The sequence below is a fragment of the Choloepus didactylus genome, chromosome 4 (genome assembly GCF_015220235.1).
Source record: "Choloepus didactylus isolate mChoDid1 chromosome 4, mChoDid1.pri, whole genome shotgun sequence".
NCBI classification, from domain to species: Eukaryota; Metazoa; Chordata; class Mammalia; order Pilosa; family Megalonychidae; genus Choloepus; species Choloepus didactylus.
The window spans coordinates 116,512,763-116,532,352 of NC_051310.1; the positions used below are offsets into that span (position 1 = coordinate 116,512,763).

The following is a 19,590-nucleotide window of genomic DNA, read 5'->3' on the forward strand; positions in this document are numbered from 1 at the left end:
TAGAACATACTCAAGAGAACATGCAGCTTTTCCCAACAGTTTTTAAAATAGTTAACATGTTTAAAAAGTGAGTCTTGAGACAAACATGTTGCAGAACCTCCAGAGTCCTTCCCTGGTTGAGGGCTCTTAAGGATACGGTTGGAAACCATTGTACTAGATTAGGTCCAGTCTCTCAAACAGCATTTCCCCTGCATTCCTCCTGCTCCCGGCACAGAATCAAGCCTGAGCTTTCTGTTTGCAGAGTGACGGTGCACTGTTACAAATGTACCCCTCTGAAATAACCCTGGGCCCAAGGGGGAGGAGGTAGGAGGGACCTGCCCATGAGCTGTCTCAAACCTGAAACAGATGTGAAGACAGGTGATAAATGAGAATATGTCCTCAGCAACACTCCTGTGATCCCTCAGCCCCTCTCAAAAGGCACCCAACATCCTGCTGCTCTGCCCCTTTCTTGGAAGTAGCATAATGCATGTAGCAAGGGACCCTATAAATCCAGAGGTGGAGCTGGCAACACTGATGAAATTCCAGTCAGGAATCTCCAGGGAAAACTAGCATCAGAAAGGAAAGGGATGAGACAAAAACAAGGCAGCAGATGCAAAAGTCCTTGGAGTTCTTGGTTATCTCTGGTTTTGTCGTGACAGTGATCTGTGCCTGGATACAATGATCTCCTAAGCACCCAGAGGCCCCTTGGCTCCTGGCCATACAAACCTCTTATATACTTTGCTGCACAACCCTACTTAGACAGCTTGAGGGGGACTTAAGTGTTATCAGGGACAAATTGAAATGGACCTCACTCACTCATTTTCATGGGTGAAGAGGGCTGAATGTGACAGTAGGGAAGGGATCTCAGGAGTCCAGTCCACTGCCACACCTCTCAATAAACTACAAAGGACTCTAGACCCGGCTTCCAGCTCTGCCCTTACCCTGGCCATTGGACTGTATGGGTGAGCCCACTAATCTCACAGGGCCTTTGTTCTCTCACCAGTGAAACTGAACAGTACCGGCCCTGCCCACTTCCCAGGGCTGATGGGAAGACCAGATGAAAAGGTGCATGTGAAAACATCTCAGAAAGTAGGAAGTTTTGATAAAGAGGCAGCTTGGTATAGGTGAAAGAGCAAGGGTTGTAATGCCCAACAAACCTGGGTTCAAATGCTGGCTTTTCCATTATTTACTAGTTAACATTCACTTATTTGCTTACTTGAAATAGTCACTTATTTCAAAATATTTTTTAAAATGGCTCTAACACTAACTACTGCAATTGTGTGGTCTTGGGCAATTTTAATGAAGCTTCCTGAGCCTCAGTTTCCTTATCTGTATAACAGAGAGCAAAGGATCCCTGTCTCATATGGTGCAGTTGTGCAGGTCAACAGGACAGTATGTATAAACCACCCAGCACAGCTTCTGACATGTGGTATGGACTTTAAAAATAACTCTATTATTTTCCATGGGCACAAGGGAAAGCTGGGGCACTTAAATGAAAGGGGACAAAAGAACTAACATACTACCCTGGCAATTTCACAGAACATTTTGTCCCATGGGAGGAACAGCCTAGAAAGGGAAAGCATTTCTAACACTGCACCAACCAGATAAGGGATTTTTAAATGCTAAGCTTCTCAAAGCAACACTCACTTCTCAGCAAATACGACCAGCCCCAAGGGTAATCCTGCTGACAGTGTCTATTATAAAGGAAAGTTGCTCAAAGTGCTCAAAGACACAAAACTTGGGATTTTAACTGGAAACTGTGGTAAAGCATGACTTGAGCCTTAAGAAAAACCCTCAATTTCCTTCTTACCCAGATAAAAGTAAAATGGTGAAAGATGTCTCCTGATTTGTGCCTTGAGGGAAATTAGAAGCCTGGCCTTTATGAAGTTTCAGACCAAATTTCAATGGTCAGGATCTACAAAATACCAATCATCTTCCTTATTGCATAAAACTTAACACAATGCACTGATTTTTCTCAAGTCTTAAAACAATTATCTTTGAAACCAGATCAAATATAATTTGTCTGGGATATTTTGGGAGGGTTCACAAGGTAATAGCAGAAGTTATCTGACAAACTTTGTAGCTTCTCCTTGATAAAGGGAGGGAAAAAGAAAGTGGCTACAATAGAAGCAGTGCAGCACTTTCCTATCTACTGAAAGTATGTCTTGGAGTGGAAAATTTTAGAGAATTCTCGAGTGGACACCCATGTCATCTGGGGAAAAGGGCTGTGGTTCTCACCACAGGCGCTATGAGAAATATTCCTGCCAGCTTTTCAGACATCCAGTATTACAAGTGACCACAGCAAACTTTCCTCAGAGAAAAATACTGTAGTCACTAAATCTTTTCCTCAGAATTTACGTTTCAGGAGTTGTGGCTCATAGGATCTAAACTTCTTTCTTCTTTTTTTTTTAAAGAGGAAACTAATCTTAAATTGCAAAAGTGCTTATGGATTTTAACTTTTCTGAAGAAATAAGTTTTTATGGTGATGTCCATAAAAGTTTGAATTTTCCATTGCAAAACGAGCAGATAAAGGCCCTGCCTGGCGTTTAGAGGGCAGAGCTTTATGTGCAATTGTCACAGGCGTGGAAAAGACCAAAATGCTGACTCGGTACAGCAGACTGCAGGACCGCAGAGAAGGGGAGCAGCTTCTTATTTGCCCTGAATACAAATATTTTCACATGGTGTGATATGGGACCCTCTTGGGTACACAAATAATCTCAAGATCTTGGAATAGAAAACTACATTGCTTCAGGGAACTCCTAACCTTCTCTGTTTCCCCCAAATATCTGTCTGGCAAATGCACACCATGAATTTTCCTTTGCAAGCCAACGGTAATCTTATATCCTCTCTGCCCCTTTTCATTCCAGGTCACACTGCTCTTATGTCTGGAGTGTAAAATATGTCTCAAGCTGTAATGGTGAAAAGGGAATATCTTAATGAAAACGTCAGCTGCTACAAACGCAAGGCCAATAGTTATAGTAACAGCAAGTTACTGCTTTTAGCCGTATGTGTTCTTTCCTGGCTGCTTTGGCATTATTTCCTATTTTGCTTCAATGGTCTGGATTGCAATAAGAAAATCTGTTTGTTTCACACATGGGGAGGGTAGCTTATAGGAACTCAGATTTGGAAAGGGCTCCACACAGATCATCTGGTCTCCACTAGAAAACTCAGGCAGGTCAGTATGCAAACTAACTTATGGCACGTTGTCGATTCCATTTTTAAAGATCTCTGGAGACAGGGATCCAAATCTCCCTCACAATCAGTCTGTTACAGTTTTCAATCCCCTTTCAAAGCCAAACACTTCTTTCTTTTGTCCAACCAAACTTTTCCTTACTGTTATGTAAGTTACCTTATACTTATTTATGAAATTCAAGATTACTTGTTAATCAAATGGCTTATGAGTCCAAGCAATCTTACTAAAACAGGGCATCTACTAAAAAACCAACAACAAGAATGGTGGGCCTGCATAAAGGATCAACAGAATCCTGACACAGGTCTTTGATAACTGTTCTTGGTAAAGACTGAACAAACTACAAATAGAATTATTCATGCTGTAGCCTAATTCTAAAATCTCAAAATGCAGGCACTGTTAGAAACTTAAGTAATCCCATGCTCATATATATATATATGTAAGTACATATATATCATAATTCTATTTACATGCATTGTTATGACACACGTTAGAAAGTGATTTTGTTTTGGATCTTTGTTTCTACAGTATCTCTCAGAGTCTTTTTCCCTGGAGAAATGGCAGCATTGCGTAACTTGGGGGACCCTGACAGTCATCACAAGCAGAAGGGAAGACAAGTCACAACCATCTGTCTTGACAGCCTAGCTCATTTAGGGATTTCTTGAACAGGGTTTGAGCTCAATAAATGGCATGCCGAATTTCGTGGAATGTAGCTACCGTCATCTTCCCAGTGGCCCCTGCAATCCTGTACATTATTATTTTAGATTGAGCCTTCTTTTTCTAAGAAGGCATGTATTTGCCTGGGACCCAGGGCCCCCTGTGTTTTAACCCTGACATCGGTGCACTAAGGCACCTGGAGCTCTGCCTACCCTGGGTGCTTTCGAATGGACCATTCGATTTCTCAGAGGATTAGAGATGGGAGCTTGTAACAAACTGGCATTAGGAGTAATTTTGCCCTTGTAAGACTCTTAGGGGCCCAGCAATTCTGAGGCAAAGTTTACACTGGCCACTAAAGAAAGCCAGTTTAGGAAAGCAGTAGGTAATAGCGAGAGGAGTCCATGTGAGTTATGGAGCAGAAATCTCAGCCACTTCTTAGAAAGCCTCCAACACAATTTGGGCAAGACTTTGTTTCATGAAAGTAGATTATGAGCTGTTTCTCAAGAAGGGAGCAACAAAATCCCATAGGTGGCTCCTCTGACCCTTCTATGAACCTCTGTAAAACTGAATCGAAGGGGATGTGCTATCTGGAAGCAGGAGTGAGAAGAAGGTGGGACAGTGTGTGGCTCTGCCCTTGGCCACCGCAGGCTCAGGCACGTGTGAGCGGCATCAGCGAGGGGCTGGGGGTTGGGTGATCTGCCTGAAAAACAGACCCCTTCAGTCTGAAAACCCACCTCCCCATGTGGCCCCAGATGTTGGCCACCCTGACTCAGAAATGGCAGTCCGCCTTGAGCAACGCCTGGGGCGCCCTGCCTGAACCTGAGGAGCTGGCAGCCCAGGAGCATGAACTAAACCTGCTTCTGGCTATGGGGTCGGGGTCTTGTGGAGAGGAGCTGAGCTATGGAGAAACCCTGGGAGTGGGCACCAGCGTGCGCTTGCTTCTCAACATAGGGGCTTTGAGATGGCAGACCTCCTCTGGCTCCGCCGTGGCCGCTGCCATCTGGCCCTGGAGAGCCAAGTGCCCATAGTCACTGGTCATTTGTGAAGCCAGTCCTCCCAACTCCTCCGGGTTAGTAACCGACTTAGTCATCTGGAAAAAGAAAACAAGCAAGACACACACACAGAGAAAAGCATAAGAACTGTGTGTTAATACCACTGGAAGCCAAAGAGTTTCATTCATTTTAAGCCCCTGACAGGGTAAAAGGCCAAAACTTGCATTTGGGGCTGGGGCGCTGGAGAGGGTGGTTCAAGCCAAGCCCATGCTGCATCGCACACAACAGGCCAGGGAGGTCACTGCCGCGTTCGTCTCGGGCCAGCGGGTTCTGGCAGAGCCGGTGGGCGACATGCTCAGCGTGGAGGCCGTGCAGAGTGGAGGCCAGCCCTCGGCGCCCATCCTCTGGGGCAGTGAGAGCGGCAGCTTCAGGCCAGCCCCGCCCGGTGGGGTTGCCCGAGAAGTTCCCCCGAGGAAACCACCAGAGGGAGCGCCCCGTGCAGCATATATTCCTGCTTACACCCTTCCACGGGAGCTGCTCTGGTCTCTAGGAACCCAGAAGCAGTCCCACACGGGCGAGAGAGGGCATGAGGACAGGGCTGTTAAGGAGACCCTGAATGAGAAATGAGGAGTAAGCCGAATGTTTTGGAGGAAGAAACTCCTAGAGAATACGGCTTTGTAGTAAATTTGTGCCGAAAAATGACAAGGTTTTGGCCCCTAAATTAGCTTAGGGTTTACTACAGCCCAAATGTTCAAGTTCTACTTCCTTTTCGTTATCAAAATAGTCAATAATTTCTTCCTGTTTTAAAGAAAAATCTACCTCAATTTATCTGACCTAGCTAGAATGCTGGTTTCTAGTTTTTCCTCTTTCTCTGACAAAAATGCCTCTTAATCCTCACAACAGCAGTTTCAGCCCAGAAAGGTGTCCCATCCCTCCCGTCCACCTTTTCTCACTGGACAAAGGTTCTGACTCTCATGTTGTGGCATTTAAAGGCCTTGATTTTAAAGGGAGTTTAAAACCCTTTTTAAGTGACTCTACATCCACCCAGGCAGGATGGGAATGTCCAGTCAGTCCAAGGCATGTTTATAAGCAAATGTCACAGGTTTCCAGGCCAACATGTAGTTCAAAGGGATGCATGCCGAACCCCAAGGGAGTGAGGCTACACCAAGAGCTGCTCCCCATGAGTCCTGCCAAATGGGAGCACAATGATTCTGGGGGTGACTGATGGGTCAAAGGCGGTTCTCACCAGCTCTCTGACGGGCAGCAATGCAGCTCGAGGTGGGGCTCCCCAAGAGCACAGACCTCAGGAGTCAAGACAGACAGTCCAGAATCTCGCCTAAGAGATATTCCAGAAATCTCAGGAGGCCACACAAAAACGTGTTAACCTACTGCTGCCCTGTGCTTCCTGCTAAGGGCTGCAGATTCGACCTACCATCAGCGCCGTGAGCTGGCCTGATGATGGCCAGTTTGGGCCCAACTCCAACCTTTTTACAATCCACTGTAATGGGCATCGTTCCTACCTCCTTCCCCAGCCCAAATCCTTTTAAACAACAACAAACCTGGCACAAACACTGAGTTTCTGTGAACTCTGCAGCGGCAGCCAGGGAAGCCTTTGTGGTCCAAGCTCAACCTCTAGTGGACACGCGATTATATGACAAAACCATTCAGAGGCGCCTGGGCCTGTGCGGGCAGGAACCAGGTGGCGGCCTGACTGTGGTCCCTCAAGGACACTGGATTTCTCAGCTCAGACCGATGTGGCAAGCATCAAAGAGACATCTTCCAAATTTTAGCCTGCAATAGGAACTTTGTTTCTATGTGCTCCTATTAATTCTTTGAGAATACCATTTGTCATCTTTTGTAAAACTATTTAACATCTCAAGATATCAATCACTGTCTTTCAATGCCATTTATATTTGAGGATCCATACAATCCAATTCTGACTGTATTACATTTACATTTTAACTCCCAAAATATTACCTCCAAAATTACATGCCTTCTATTGTCAGGAAAAAAAAAATTATGTAACCATACTGTTTCATTTTGCCTAAAGAGTGGCAATACACTTACTTTCCAAGTATTATAATTTGCTTCTGTCAGACAATTTCTGTTCTATCCTAAAATGTCTTCTCTTATGCTCTAATTTTAATCTGCAAACACACCCCAAGTCCCCTGAGAGAAGAGAATTTTTTTTCTTTCTCCTTACCTCCAACTTCCTTCTTGTTCCTCCTTGATTCTCATTTTTAATCCTTCCTTTGCTCCCCTGTCCTCATGCCCGAGTCCCAGTCATCTTTAATTAACCTCTTGCAGCTTTATCATGAGAAGGTTAACACCAGGGTATTGGGACTTTTAAGTCACAGGCAGCCAGAAGAACCACAGAAAAACGACAGAAGCTGGGGCCCAGGAGAAACCAGAGACAAGGCCCAGGCCCTCAGCTCTCTGACACGGACCCCAATTTGAAGACTCAGTGGTGGTGGTGGATAAAAGGCAGCCAGTATGTAGGTGGGGCAGCTCTTTCTCTTCTTACCATTTCCTGAGCTGTTACCGCAATGGCTTTGGAGTATTTAACCGCGGTCGTCTGATAGTCGACAAACGTTCCCTTTGGTTCTGGAGGAGTGCCTTCATCCAGCTACAGAGGGGAGGAAAAGAACCCCAAAGTCATAAGACACATGTGGACACGTGGACTGTATGTAATAGAATTAAGAACTTTGAAAACTGAAGAGGTCCTCAATGATCTTTTGACCCAGAGTCTAGAGAATTCTCCAACTTCTGTGATAAGGATTTCAACAGCGGTGCTTGTAAGGCACTCAGGGCAGGCAAGGAGAGGCCCCAGCTTTCTCTGAGAGGAGCAGGAGGGCTTCCGAGAGGAATGGATGCTTCAGGTGAGTTTTACCAGGTGAGGAGGGACCTGCTACCTATAACGGGTGGGAAGGGTGTTCCGAGAAGGGGAACAGCATTCAGGCCATGGTGTGTGAATGAGCCTGACACCTCCAGGTAAGCACAGAGTGGCGGAAGATGAGGTGGGAGAGAAGGCAGTCTCTACACTGCGAAGGGCTTCTCCAGGAATGGCTTAGCCACAGATGCCTACACCCCAGTGCCCTCAGTTAGGATCTATGTGGGCAAAAAGAAGAAGAATTACATGTCAAAGCACTAGCCGAAACATGAGGCTCACCTAACTCTAAGCGCAAAAAGACTTGAGAGATGGGTGAGATCATTGTGGGGTGAAACAGCTAAAGCAAGAAGGACAGCGGCTGTGTCTTGAAAGATTGGGGTTACATTGTTTCAGAAGACTTGTATTTGAAACCTGGCTCCAGAGCTTGTGAATGGACCCTAAGCTGGTTACTTAAACTCTCTGAGTCTCAGGTCTCTCACCGGTAACTTCCAAATTTGCAGGTTGTAGTAAAGACCTCAATCGGAGACTATATTGGGCCAAGTGCCACTGTACAAAGGAAGAGGAGACAATGACCGTGATAATAAAGCTAATGATGATAAAAATGATGATAATGTCAGCAATGACCATGATGAAGAAGGCGGCAACCCATCTTCACCACCGTCACCATCGTTACCGTCATCACTGACCACTGAATGATATTCCAGGTGAGGAGACCAGGTGAACAGAAATGAACTTGGAAGAGTGAGTATAGTGAGGTCAGCCTGACTCGGACAGAAGAGGGCTGCTGAGAGAGTAGCGGGAATGAGGTTGGATTTGTTTCATGGAGAACCTTGAAAAGGAAGAAGAAAACAGTGGGCTCTGGAGGTAATTGATAGAGTTGAGAAGATTTGCCTGGCAGCTCTGGGCTAGATAGTTCGGAGTCAGGGAAGAGAGCAGAGGCCAAGAGGTCAATTAGGAAAATGTTAGATGGAGCCTTCGATGAGAACTACAGGTCAATAAGGCACAAACTTCAATACGAGTAGAAGGAACACCTCACTGTAGCCATTGACCTGGCTGCATATCCTGGGGTATAATTTTCACCAAATAATCAACACAAACTCCAGGCTAGATCTTAGATTTTTTTTTTTTTTTTTAATTAGGGAAATAGATGCTGCCAAATATCTCCATCACAATGCCCTGCTAATGAAATGAGAGCTGAGTTAAACAGAGTTTTTGTTTGTTTTGTTTCTTTAATTTCCTTTCTTGGCAAAAAACAACAACAAAAAATGTACTGGATCATGAAATCTCAAAGGCTGAGAACCACTAGCCTCATTGAATTCTTTCGTTCTATAGGTGGGAGCTTCAGAAGGGTTGAGTGATTTATCCAAGGTCTCCCAGAAAACTGATTACTTCATGTTAATCTATTAGTTTCAAAACTTTCTAGGGCTTAAATACAGGGAATTTTGGTGAGAACCTCCACAGCAGAAGCCGCAAGGGTGTCAAAAATTGTGTCTAAGTTAGAATCACCTTTGGCTATATTCAGTTTTTCTGCCAGTCACTGCCTTTGAAAATTTTAGAGAATGATTCTAAGAGTACAATGTTTTTAACCAAATAACTGACATTTTGGTGGAAAACACCCACTGTTCTAATGACTTGCTGCTAGGGGCCCAAAGGATATGCAATACCACTTAATATGAAGTTCCCCGTGTTGGGCAGGCCGGCATGGGCTGAGTAAAGGAGAATAGGGGCAGAGGTGTTGTGTGGTGCCTTGGGTGCCAGGCTGGGGTGGATAAGAATTCAGGGATACCAATGAAACTCCCAACTGTATACTCTGTAGAACTGGGGGGAAAAGCAAACTACAAAAGCCTTTTTTCCTGGCCCCTGTGGCTCATGTTGTCAGCAGTTCCTAATTACTGCTATCAGGTAATACCAGACTTATTTCCCAGCCCTTCCAGAAGAATCGAGTGTGTCCTGGGCTGAGAGAACTGCTTTCTCTGTTGATATCACATAACAGTACACGAGGCTCGAAGGTTATGAACAAAAGCCTTCAGGGATAAGATTTCCATCTACCAGGGATTTATGGAACTCTTCCCTATTTCTAGAGTGATTCTGAAAAACATCTAAGAAGAGAAAGACCATCATTTGAATTTCTAATTTCTACCAAGAACCCTTGGGCTCCATTATTTAATGACTCTGGTAGATCCATGGCTTATTCTCAAAGCTCTGGTGTTCCGATGTCCTGAAAACCAAACAGACTCACTGAGACTTATCCCAGGGCCCTAGGAAAGAAGAGAATCTCATTCATTTTCTGCCAAACTGTCCGATTCAAAGTATGAGAAGTTCACACCAAAAATTAATCGAGTGCCTTGATGAGGCAGAGCCCTGGGTCTCCAACCGGAGCCACAGCATCTCAGCTTGGACTTGTTACTTTATCAGTCTAATAATGACTACATAATGTTTAAGGATAATTATTCCAATTATAGTGCTATCTAGTTTTAGGCTATCATTTCTTCATGGAGATATGAACAAATAATTTTCTCAAGATTAGCAATTAAGGACTGTTTATTATCCCGAAAAACCGTATTAATGTATTTACGATCTGACAATGGACGTTACAAAACACAGATGATGTCTAAATGCTTGGCTATGCTTTCACAGGATGGCAATTAGATGTTGATGAACAATTGTTAATTCTAATGAATATTAAACTGATATGACTAATGAAGGATTCTTTGGGGGAAAGAGCAGGAAATAATGGAGTTAAAGCTATCTCCAGTAGTATTTCCCTACTGACCTAAATGAGAAAATGATAATCATTTTATCTTAGATTTCTGTTGCTTGTGAGAGTGCACCAAAGCTTTTACTCATACTATTTCAATAGATGTCACATCTGTTTACACATCAGAACCATGGGGAGATTTAAAAGTTAGAGATTCCTGGGCACCACCCAACAGATTTTGATTAAGCAGGTCTGGGGTGGGGAATCTGCATTTCTGTTAAAACTCCCCAGAGATTCCAAAGTAGGCATTCCAAAGGCCAGTACTTAGGAATCACTTTGTTATTTCGTTTTGAGATTTGTTCCTCGCAACAGCCCTATGAGGTAGACAGGGTAGGTCATTATTTTCATTGCATAAATGAAGAAACCAGTTCATGTTTTTCTTTCCCTGTGTAAAACTGGAAGGAAGGGTGCTACTGGCTTACAGAAGTGAGAATGGGTGATTTGATGGAACTAGGACTGGACCTGTGGACATTCACCAGAGTTTCTGAGGAAAAGGCTTCTTGGTCTTAGCGTTCTCCCTCAGGCAGCTCCTTAGAGAAGAGCACTAGGGGACCGACTCTGTGGGAAGCCGAGGAGGAACCAGAGCCCCGGAGCCCAGACCCACCTTGCTCATGGCTTCGGCTATGGCGTCGACCATGCCTCCCACCAGCCCCACCTCGCTGGCGGCCTCGTTCAGCGTCACCATGATGTCGTCCACAGCCTCCTTCATCAGCTGTGTGGCTTCCATGATGGCATCGTGGGTGTGCTGTGCCTGAGAGGGGACGGGAGACGAGAACTGGGAGCTGTTTCTTTAGGCAGAAGAAGACAGTGTGCAGTCTTTTAAGAACCACTTTGTTTCCTTTAAGAATAACCTTAAAAAGCTGAATACAAGACTATATCTACGTTACGGAGCATGACAATGTATTTCCCTTTTCTTTATTATGTTTCTACATTGGTTCACAAAAAAAATAGAAATCAGAAAAAGAAAAAGATCTCTTTTCATAATTGAAAGGAAAATAAAACTGCAGTAGCAAACAGCATCTTATGACATGTCTAATTGTATATGGTACTTTGCTCATGGTGGTAGGAAGAGAATTCACAGATTTCTGAATACATAAGTTGACACATTTAATTAAAAACTAACATAAGGGAAAACTGTGTTCACAACAATTGTACTTCTTTTCCAAGTTGTGCAACACATATAATTTCCTTTCTACAAATAAATTTGGGTACAGAAATGTGGGTACATGCAGGAGAAATAAATCTGTATGAGGCCTAACATGCTTTAGAACTGTCACAAATTACACTGCCATGGGCTTGGAGGGATGAATGAGGATAGTTCTCCAAGGAAAACTGCTCTGCTGGCAACGCCCCAAGGATGCGTGTGCCCTACACTGAACCCAAAGGTGCCTTGAAACCTGCAGGCATTTCACCCATATGTCAAGCACTGAGCAGGGGCTCAGTAAATGAATGAATGAATGCATGAGACAGCGGCAGTGACAGGATCCCTGAAAGATACCTCAAGTGGCAGTAAGATGCAGGAGAAAGAACAAAGTTCCTGGGGTCAGCAGAAGCTGGGTTCTAGTTCTGGCTGCACCACTAACTACCCTAGGGGCTCTGGGCTCGGCTTCTTCCTGAGAAAACTGGGAATAACTATAACAACACCATGCAGGGAGATTCTGATGAGATAATAAGGGAGTAGGCACCTAGAAATGATAAGCCTTTGTGTAAATGTCAGCTATGACCAGTACTACTAAAATTACCTTAGGAGATAATGAAAAATAACCTTAAGGAACAATGGTTCCTTGACTTTTTAACCAAGCTGGTGTCCAGCTCTCTCCCTGATTGCTCAGGTCCTCCATTGGGTGGGGAAGGCAGCCACCCTCTCTAGACTTATTTCTGCTCCTCGCTGGCATGGAGTTCTGGCTGACACCTGGCTGGCCTCTTCACCGCTCCACCCTCTGCCTACAGTGTCTCCTCCCTCCTCCCTTCCGCCCAAATCCTCCCCTCCTTTCGGGTCCAGCAGAACACCACCTCCTCCCAGAAACCCTCCTTGGGTGATTTTCTCTGCAAGCCCTCACGTCCCTTCCTTTGGACTCTTAGAGCCCTGAGAGGCAATTCTGGAGCCAGAGTCGAGAGGTGGAGTCTGTTTTCCCTCCCCTGGAAGCTGGGTGCCTCGGTGAATAGACTTTGGCAAAAGTGGCACTGCTTGACTTCTGAGGCCAAGTCATAAAAGATGACATAGCCTGCATGTGACTCTCTCCCGCAGCACACGTCTTTGGAACCCTGACCCTCCATGTAAGAAGCGTGGCTCATCTGAGGCTCTGAAACTGCAAGGAGAGACCGTGTAGAAATAGACAGGGGAGCCTGGGGAGCCCCAGCTGTCCCAGCCCCCAGATATTTGAGTGCTTTCGGCCCAGGCACCAGACACGAGTGACTGACTGTGCCTCAAGTAATTCAAGCCCCAGCCACCACCTGACTGCAGTCACATAGCAGACTTTGAGTGAGGACCACCTAGCTGAGCTCAATCAACCTGCCAAGCCTGGAGAGAGAACAAAGTGTGGCTGTTTAAAACCACTAGTTTTAGAGTGGTTTGTTTGCAGCAACAGAATAACTGGAACAGCATCCAAGGAGGCCCCCTAACTGGGCTGTGGAGCTTAGGGAAGACTTCTCAGGAGAGGTGTCCAGGTTGAAGCTGAGACCTGAGGGAAAAATTCACATCAGCCAGGCCGAGGTGATGGGGTGACGAGAGAGGTGGAGTGGTGGTGGTGGTGGTGGAGGGAGCCTTCCAGGCAGAGGAAACTCCTGTACAAAGCCCAGAGGCAAGAAGGAACGTGGGTTGCGCTTATGTGAGGTAATGTAGGCAGTGTCCCGGCTGGGGCTGCCCACAGCTCCTATCCCTCCGTTGTTAACATCTCACCCACACCAGCCCCATTTGCCCAACCAGACTGCATCCCTCTTGCAGACAACTTACTCTGCTCCCCTCTAGAAGCACAGCATTTCTAGGAAATGAAGGGCTTGATAGTCACCAGGTGCTTTACCAGCTCAGGTGAGGCTAAGGCAGCAGGTGAGACTAACTAATTCTTATATTCAGAGGCACTTTCATGAGGATAACCTTCACAGGCTGTTGGGGCAAATTTCTCCTCTGGAGACTTGTTCAGAAACAAATTGGACCATCTGTTGTTTGCTGCAAAACAGGCACAGGTGAGGACAGACGGCCTGGGGTGGGGAGGTCACAACAGACTGTGCTCATTCAGGCCATGATGACAAGCTCTAGCTCTCTTCCACCTGGAGCAAGGATCACCTGCCTACATTCACCGGGACACTGGTAAGACGCCAAGGGGTAGTGTATCTGATACAACTCAAGAGCCAACTTCTGAACCCAATGTGACACTGCACAAAGAGTCTATATTCTTAGGACGTCATTAAAGTCTATATTCTTCTATCTTGAATGAGGCTTTTTCGGATTTTATAGACAATGCTTTGTCCTATGTGACAGATGGGGAACTGAGATTAACAATAATTTCAAAACATATAATAGCAGCAACTGCAAAGACAGCTGCTACCATGTTTTAGGGACGTCTCTGTGTGTGGCACTGTGCTGGTCACTTCCATGCGTGTCTCCTTTAGTCCTCACACCCCAGTAAGGGAGGAATTGTCCAAGCTCTAGTACTTAATTGGAACTAAAGCACTAGCACTTACAAACCTGGTGGACGAAAACTGCCCGAGACTGGCTGGTTGTCTACTAAGCCTATGACACTGGTCAAAAGGAAAATGAGGATAGAGCCAACTCAGATTAAATTATCACCACTATTGAAAGCATAATACTCAGAGCAGGCAATATCCTATCTACAGAGGCGGTTTTAGCCTGTTCCCTGCAGGTGCTTTTAAACCTGGTGAAGTCACCTAGGCCCCACGTGGCAGAGGCACCTCAGCAACCTAAGTCCTTGCAGTTGGCTTGGGGCCCCCTCGCTCCATGTCCTCCTCTTTATTCCAGTAAGAACCTGACCCCTGGCTCTCTGGGTTCTGCCTCCCATTGTGGGCTTCACGCCTGTAACTGAAGTTGTTCAGAGTCCCCATGTTTCCCCTGGGAGCTCCTCAGGACACAGCCTGCAGGTACCTTCTGGCTCCTGTTAGCTCACCACCAGGTGAGCCCTGACTCGGGGAACTTGACCAGGCACTGGGTCACTATGCAGTGGCTGTGGTTGCCCTGACCCCCCTCAGGGGCAGAGGGCCCTTCCAAAAGACCCAAGAAATTGCATTTTTACCTTGGTAAATGAGAAAGTAAGAAAGTCAGTGAGAGAAGATAAATGATAACTTTTAAGTGATTTTAAATAAAAGAGAAGAATTCCAAGAAGAGGGTATGTGAGTCATAGGAACTGGCCCTCTGCTGAAAATCTATTTCGTGCAGTAAAGGGTTAACTCAGTAGATTTGGGGTGTTCAAATGCTGCACATTCTAAACAAAAGGACTGGCCCTTGACCGGCTCTTGGGAAATAACCTCTAAGCCTTTGGAATATCTTGCTTGATAAAAGTTCCTTTGGATACCTGTGGCCTTGGGCCATGCCAGATAGTTTATGCCAACAATGTGATTTGTGGGGAGGGGGTGTTGGGCCCTGCTGTATCTGTTTGACCTCTGGAGGGTCTGGAGATTGAGTTCCTAAAGTCAGTCACATGGGTGTACCATGTCTCGGTGACTGACCCCAGTAAAAACCCTGGACACCAAAGCTTGGGTGGACTTCTCGGGTTGGCAATATTTTGTACATATGATCACGCATCATTACTGAAAGAAGGTCCATATGACTCCACTGGGAGACGACAACTGGAAGCTTGCTCCTAGGTCTCTCCTAGACCCTGCCTTACACATCTGTTTTCTTTGCTAATTTTAATCTGTATCCTTCACTGCAGCAAACCATAACCATGACTGTAACAGCTTTTCTGAGTTCTGTCATCCTTCTAGTGAATCATTGCACCTGAGGGTAGTCTTGAAGACCCCAACACACATGGAAGCAAGAAGAGCTCTTCAAATACAACATCTGATGAGATATGAAATACGTTGACCATGGATGGTCATTCTTGGGGCAACTATGTCAGGATTGATAACTTTCTTTCTTAGGGATGGGAGGGAGTAAACTGGTAATTTAAGTTGAAAGCCGATTTCAACATGTACCAGGCCATTTGACACAGAGACAGTAAACACAAAAATAAAGAGATCGCTTTATTTTGATCATGGGAATCTAAAAGTGACATTGCCTATATATAACTCTCCAGAGAGAGCATCTCATATAAATACATTGTCATTTATATAGAAGGTGAAATGGAAGGTGTTTATTTCTCTAAATCTCACTTTGAATGAGATAGCTGTGGTAGCATAAAATGACAGTAATTCTATAAATACATATTAAAACAAGGCACACATACATTTTGGGGAGAGGTGAGAGTTGCATGTCAAGTATCTCCTCTCCCATGTGGGCTTAGAAAGTTATCAGAAGCAAATTTTGGGGGCAGAAGTAGCAAATTACAAAATTACTCCCTGAACTCCATCAGAAATTTAAGGGACACTTGCCCCACAACGGGTCCCAATATCTACAAAAATATACCCTTGCTGTTGGCTACACCAGAATTGACTTGCCCTTCCATCTACCTCCACACACTGCTTGTGCTGGTGAACTCTCTAGAAGGCTTGCTTTGCTTTACTCTAGGTGTTCAAATTTTACACGTCCTTAAAGGGTCAGCTCAGGGTCTCTCTCTTCTCGGAAGCCTCCTCCAATTACTCCAGGCCTCATCCAGGGGCTTTGCCTTTGAACTCCAATGGCAAATCTCATCTTCATTATACAGCCTAGACCCCATTATACACACCCGCTAGCTGATCACAACAGTTTCAGATACCCAAAGTCACAGTAGGACGTCAATTAAGGCATGTTTAAAAGACTAACAGCAATCTTGAAAATGGACTTAGTAGAAGTAACAAAAAAAGCTGTTATTTTAGATTCTGGGAGAGCTCCTTGTTACTGCCCCTCACAGCGCAATACATGAGAAAAAATCAGATTCTTTTCTTCTTTTAGAAAATGTGTCTTAAATCCACTTCCAAGGGAGCCTTACTTCTTTATTATAGTGCTTCAAGTATAAAGCCCGGTATGGCAGGCAAAGACATCATGGGAGTATGGAAAATGGAAGACAGCTACAGGGTGCAGGTTTCAACTTTAGTACAGGGGCAAAACAACTAATAATTAGCACTGCCTGACAGCGGACAGGGCTGTGATTTTGCTGGAGTGTTGCAGACAGCAGCTGGAGGGGTCCATCAAGGAGGCTGTAGAAAGGAAGCACCAGGGAGGGAAAGATGATGGCAGAAGGGCCCTGCGGGCGGGGATGGGGGTAGCAGAGGGTGAGGCTACCCATGCTTGTGAGTCACTGACACCTGGCTCTGGGGCTACCGCGTTTTAATTTTTTTTTTGCTTTTTTTACTTTTTTAAACACCTGTGGTGTCAGGCACATTATCTCATTTAATATCTCCAACTGCCCCACGGAAGCAGTCATTAGTAACCCCACTGTTTAGATGACAAAACAAAGAAATTGTGTCCGATCCCAAAGCTTGTGCTATTTTTTACCAAATCAAAGTCACTGATCATTATTCAACCACATTGTCCCCATTTCTCTGCAAACAGGGACCTACTAAACCTAACACATAGCAAGCTCCTAATTAATATCTGCCCAATGAATAACAGGCAATCTGATTAGGCCTGGGTATCATACTCTTTAGGAAAGGGCCTAAAGAAAGCAAACCTCTAGTGTTCCAGGCATCCACTGTGATGAGCCAGTCAGGGTTTGCAGAGAGGGGAGAGAAAACTTAGCTTGCCTTCACTCATCACGTTTTATTTATGTACATTTCTCGCTTTTCCCCTAATGACCATGGGGAGGGCCAAAAGAAGACTATTTCCCACCTGACAGTGGGAAATCAAATGTCAAACAGTGAGCACGGGAGGTGTTTTTCCTCAGAGGGATGCAAATACATCAGGAATGACTTCTTAAGTGTTGTAAGTGAACCCCTAATATCACTTACCTTGGGGTTCCCTCCACCTTCTTTGGCTGCATACAACATCTGTAGGGCAGACTCTGCGAGTGTCTTGGTCTGGTCCAGCACTGTCATCTGCTGCTGATGGTCAAGAATCTTGGAGGCGACACCAACCGCAGCTAAGATCAAGGGTTCAAAGTAGCTTGCTAGCTGGGTAACCTTACAAGAAAAAAAATCCACAGATGCATTATGTAAGCCCATAGATCTCCTTCAGGGACACAACTGGCTGGGGAGTGGGAATGCAATGAATCACAGGAGAGGCAAAAATCTTCTAACATTTGCCTTTGAAAGTACTAGCTAGTTAATGAACTCCTGCTTAGTTTTTACTTCCTTTGGGGAGCTCTATATCTCTTCTTTAATTATAGCATAAGTGCTAAGAAACCTACTCTGAGATCCGGAGTTAGGTGTGAGAATTGAATTCAATTTTACAAATTGTCAGTTTGCAAATAAACAAGCTTTTTAAAAAACCAAAGATGAGCATCTTAAAAAAACAGAAGTAAGGAGGCTTAGGAGAGGAGCAGGGGGGTCAGGGAAGCTGAGAAAAAAAGCTTTGCAATCAAGGCACCCTCCCCAAAGCTGTTGGGGAAGCCAGTCCAATTGCCTTCTGCCCTGCTGTCTGAGCATTTCAATCAAGCCTTGAATTTGGAAGAAAAGCAAAATGATTTCCTGTCATCTTAGATATTCTGTTCACGATCAGCCCAAGCTGGGAAAAGAAAAAAATCAGCCACAGCAACTAGCCACTGTCACAGAACAGGTCTATTTCCAAGACGCCTGAAGGAAGCGAGGAGAGTGACAGCATATCACCAAGGCTCACAAGCTGGGGATGACAGAGCCACATGTTGCAAGCATTTATTGGGTAGGTCCTCTATGCCAGCTTCTGTGCTAAAAGCTTAACATGCATTTCCTATTTAATCTCCACAAAATTTTTATAAGGTAGAATCAATTGTTATTCCCATTTTACAGATGAAGAAACGAGGCTTAGACAGATGAAGGAATTTGCTCAAGCTCGTGTAGCTGAGAGGCAGAGCTGGGGCATGACCCAGGACTGAGTTGTCAACCACCATGCTCTACTGTCTCTTTACTGCTTTGAATTTTTATTCCAGTTCTGCTGCTATTGTAGTATTTTATAAACAACAGAAGTTTATTGCTCTGAAATGTCTTTAAAATAAAGTTGGAGAATATTATAGTGTGCTAGTTTGAATGTATTATGTCTCCCAAAATGCCATTATCTTTGATGTAATCTTGTGTGGGCAGACGTATTAGTGTTCACTAGACTGTAATTCTTTGAGTGTTTCCATGGAGATGCGCCTCACCCAACTGTGGATGATAACTCTGATTGGATAGTTTCCGTGGAGGTGTGGCCCTGCCTTGGTTAGTTTACTGGAGCCCTACAAAAGCTCAGACAGAAGGAGTGGGCTTGCTACAGACAAGAGGGACACTTTGAAGAATGCATGGTAGCTGAGAGAGTAGCTGCAGATGAGAGACAGTTTGAAGACTGCCGTTGAAAGCAGACTCTTGCTCTGGAGAAGCTAAGAGAGGACAAATGCCCCAAGAACAACAGAGAGTGACATTCTGAAGAGGAGCTGTGGCTTAGAGAGGTATGTCCCGGGAGAAAGCCATTTTGAAACCAGAACTTGGAGTAGATGCCAGCCACATGCCTTCCCAGCTAATAGAGGTTTTCCAGACACCACTGGCCATCCTCTAGTGAAGGTACCCCCTTACTTTGGACACTTAGGGCCTTAACACTGTAACTGTGTAACCAGATAAACCGCCTTTTATAAAAGCCAATCCATTTCTGGTATTTTGCATCTGGCAGCATTAGCAAACTAGAACATATAGTAATACCCAGCACCAAGAATACTAGATTTTAGCATTTTTCCATATTTTTTCAGATACCATAATCCATTTCCTTTCAGATATAACACAATAGCAACACTCACATTTTTCTGTTCAGTCCTTCATTTTGTGTGGCAATCACTAAGTGCTAAATTACCCCCATCAAGTGGAAAGAAGTTCAAACTTTTAGCCGGCAATTCCCTTAATGCTTCTTCCTATTACACGGAAGGAAGAGTGA

The 19,590-nt window shown here is 44.9% G+C and overlaps 1 protein-coding gene across 6 annotated transcripts in view; it reads right to left on the reverse strand.

The window, feature by feature from the left end:
* Nucleotides 1-19,590, reverse strand: part of TLN2 (talin 2) — a 473,758-nt gene that overhangs the window by 59,983 nt on the left and 394,185 nt on the right. For all 6 annotated transcript variants that reach the window (XM_037833795.1, XM_037833797.1, XM_037833796.1 and 3 more), the window contains 4 exons: nucleotides 17,505-17,675; nucleotides 11,071-11,217; nucleotides 7,343-7,444; nucleotides 4,797-4,916 (listed from right to left, as the gene is read on the reverse strand). In XM_037833795.1, coding sequence (XP_037689723.1) covers nucleotides 4,797-4,916; nucleotides 7,343-7,444; nucleotides 11,071-11,217; nucleotides 17,505-17,675 — 540 coding nt within the window. The remainder of the gene's footprint in view (nucleotides 1-4,796; nucleotides 4,917-7,342; nucleotides 7,445-11,070; nucleotides 11,218-17,504; nucleotides 17,676-19,590) is intronic.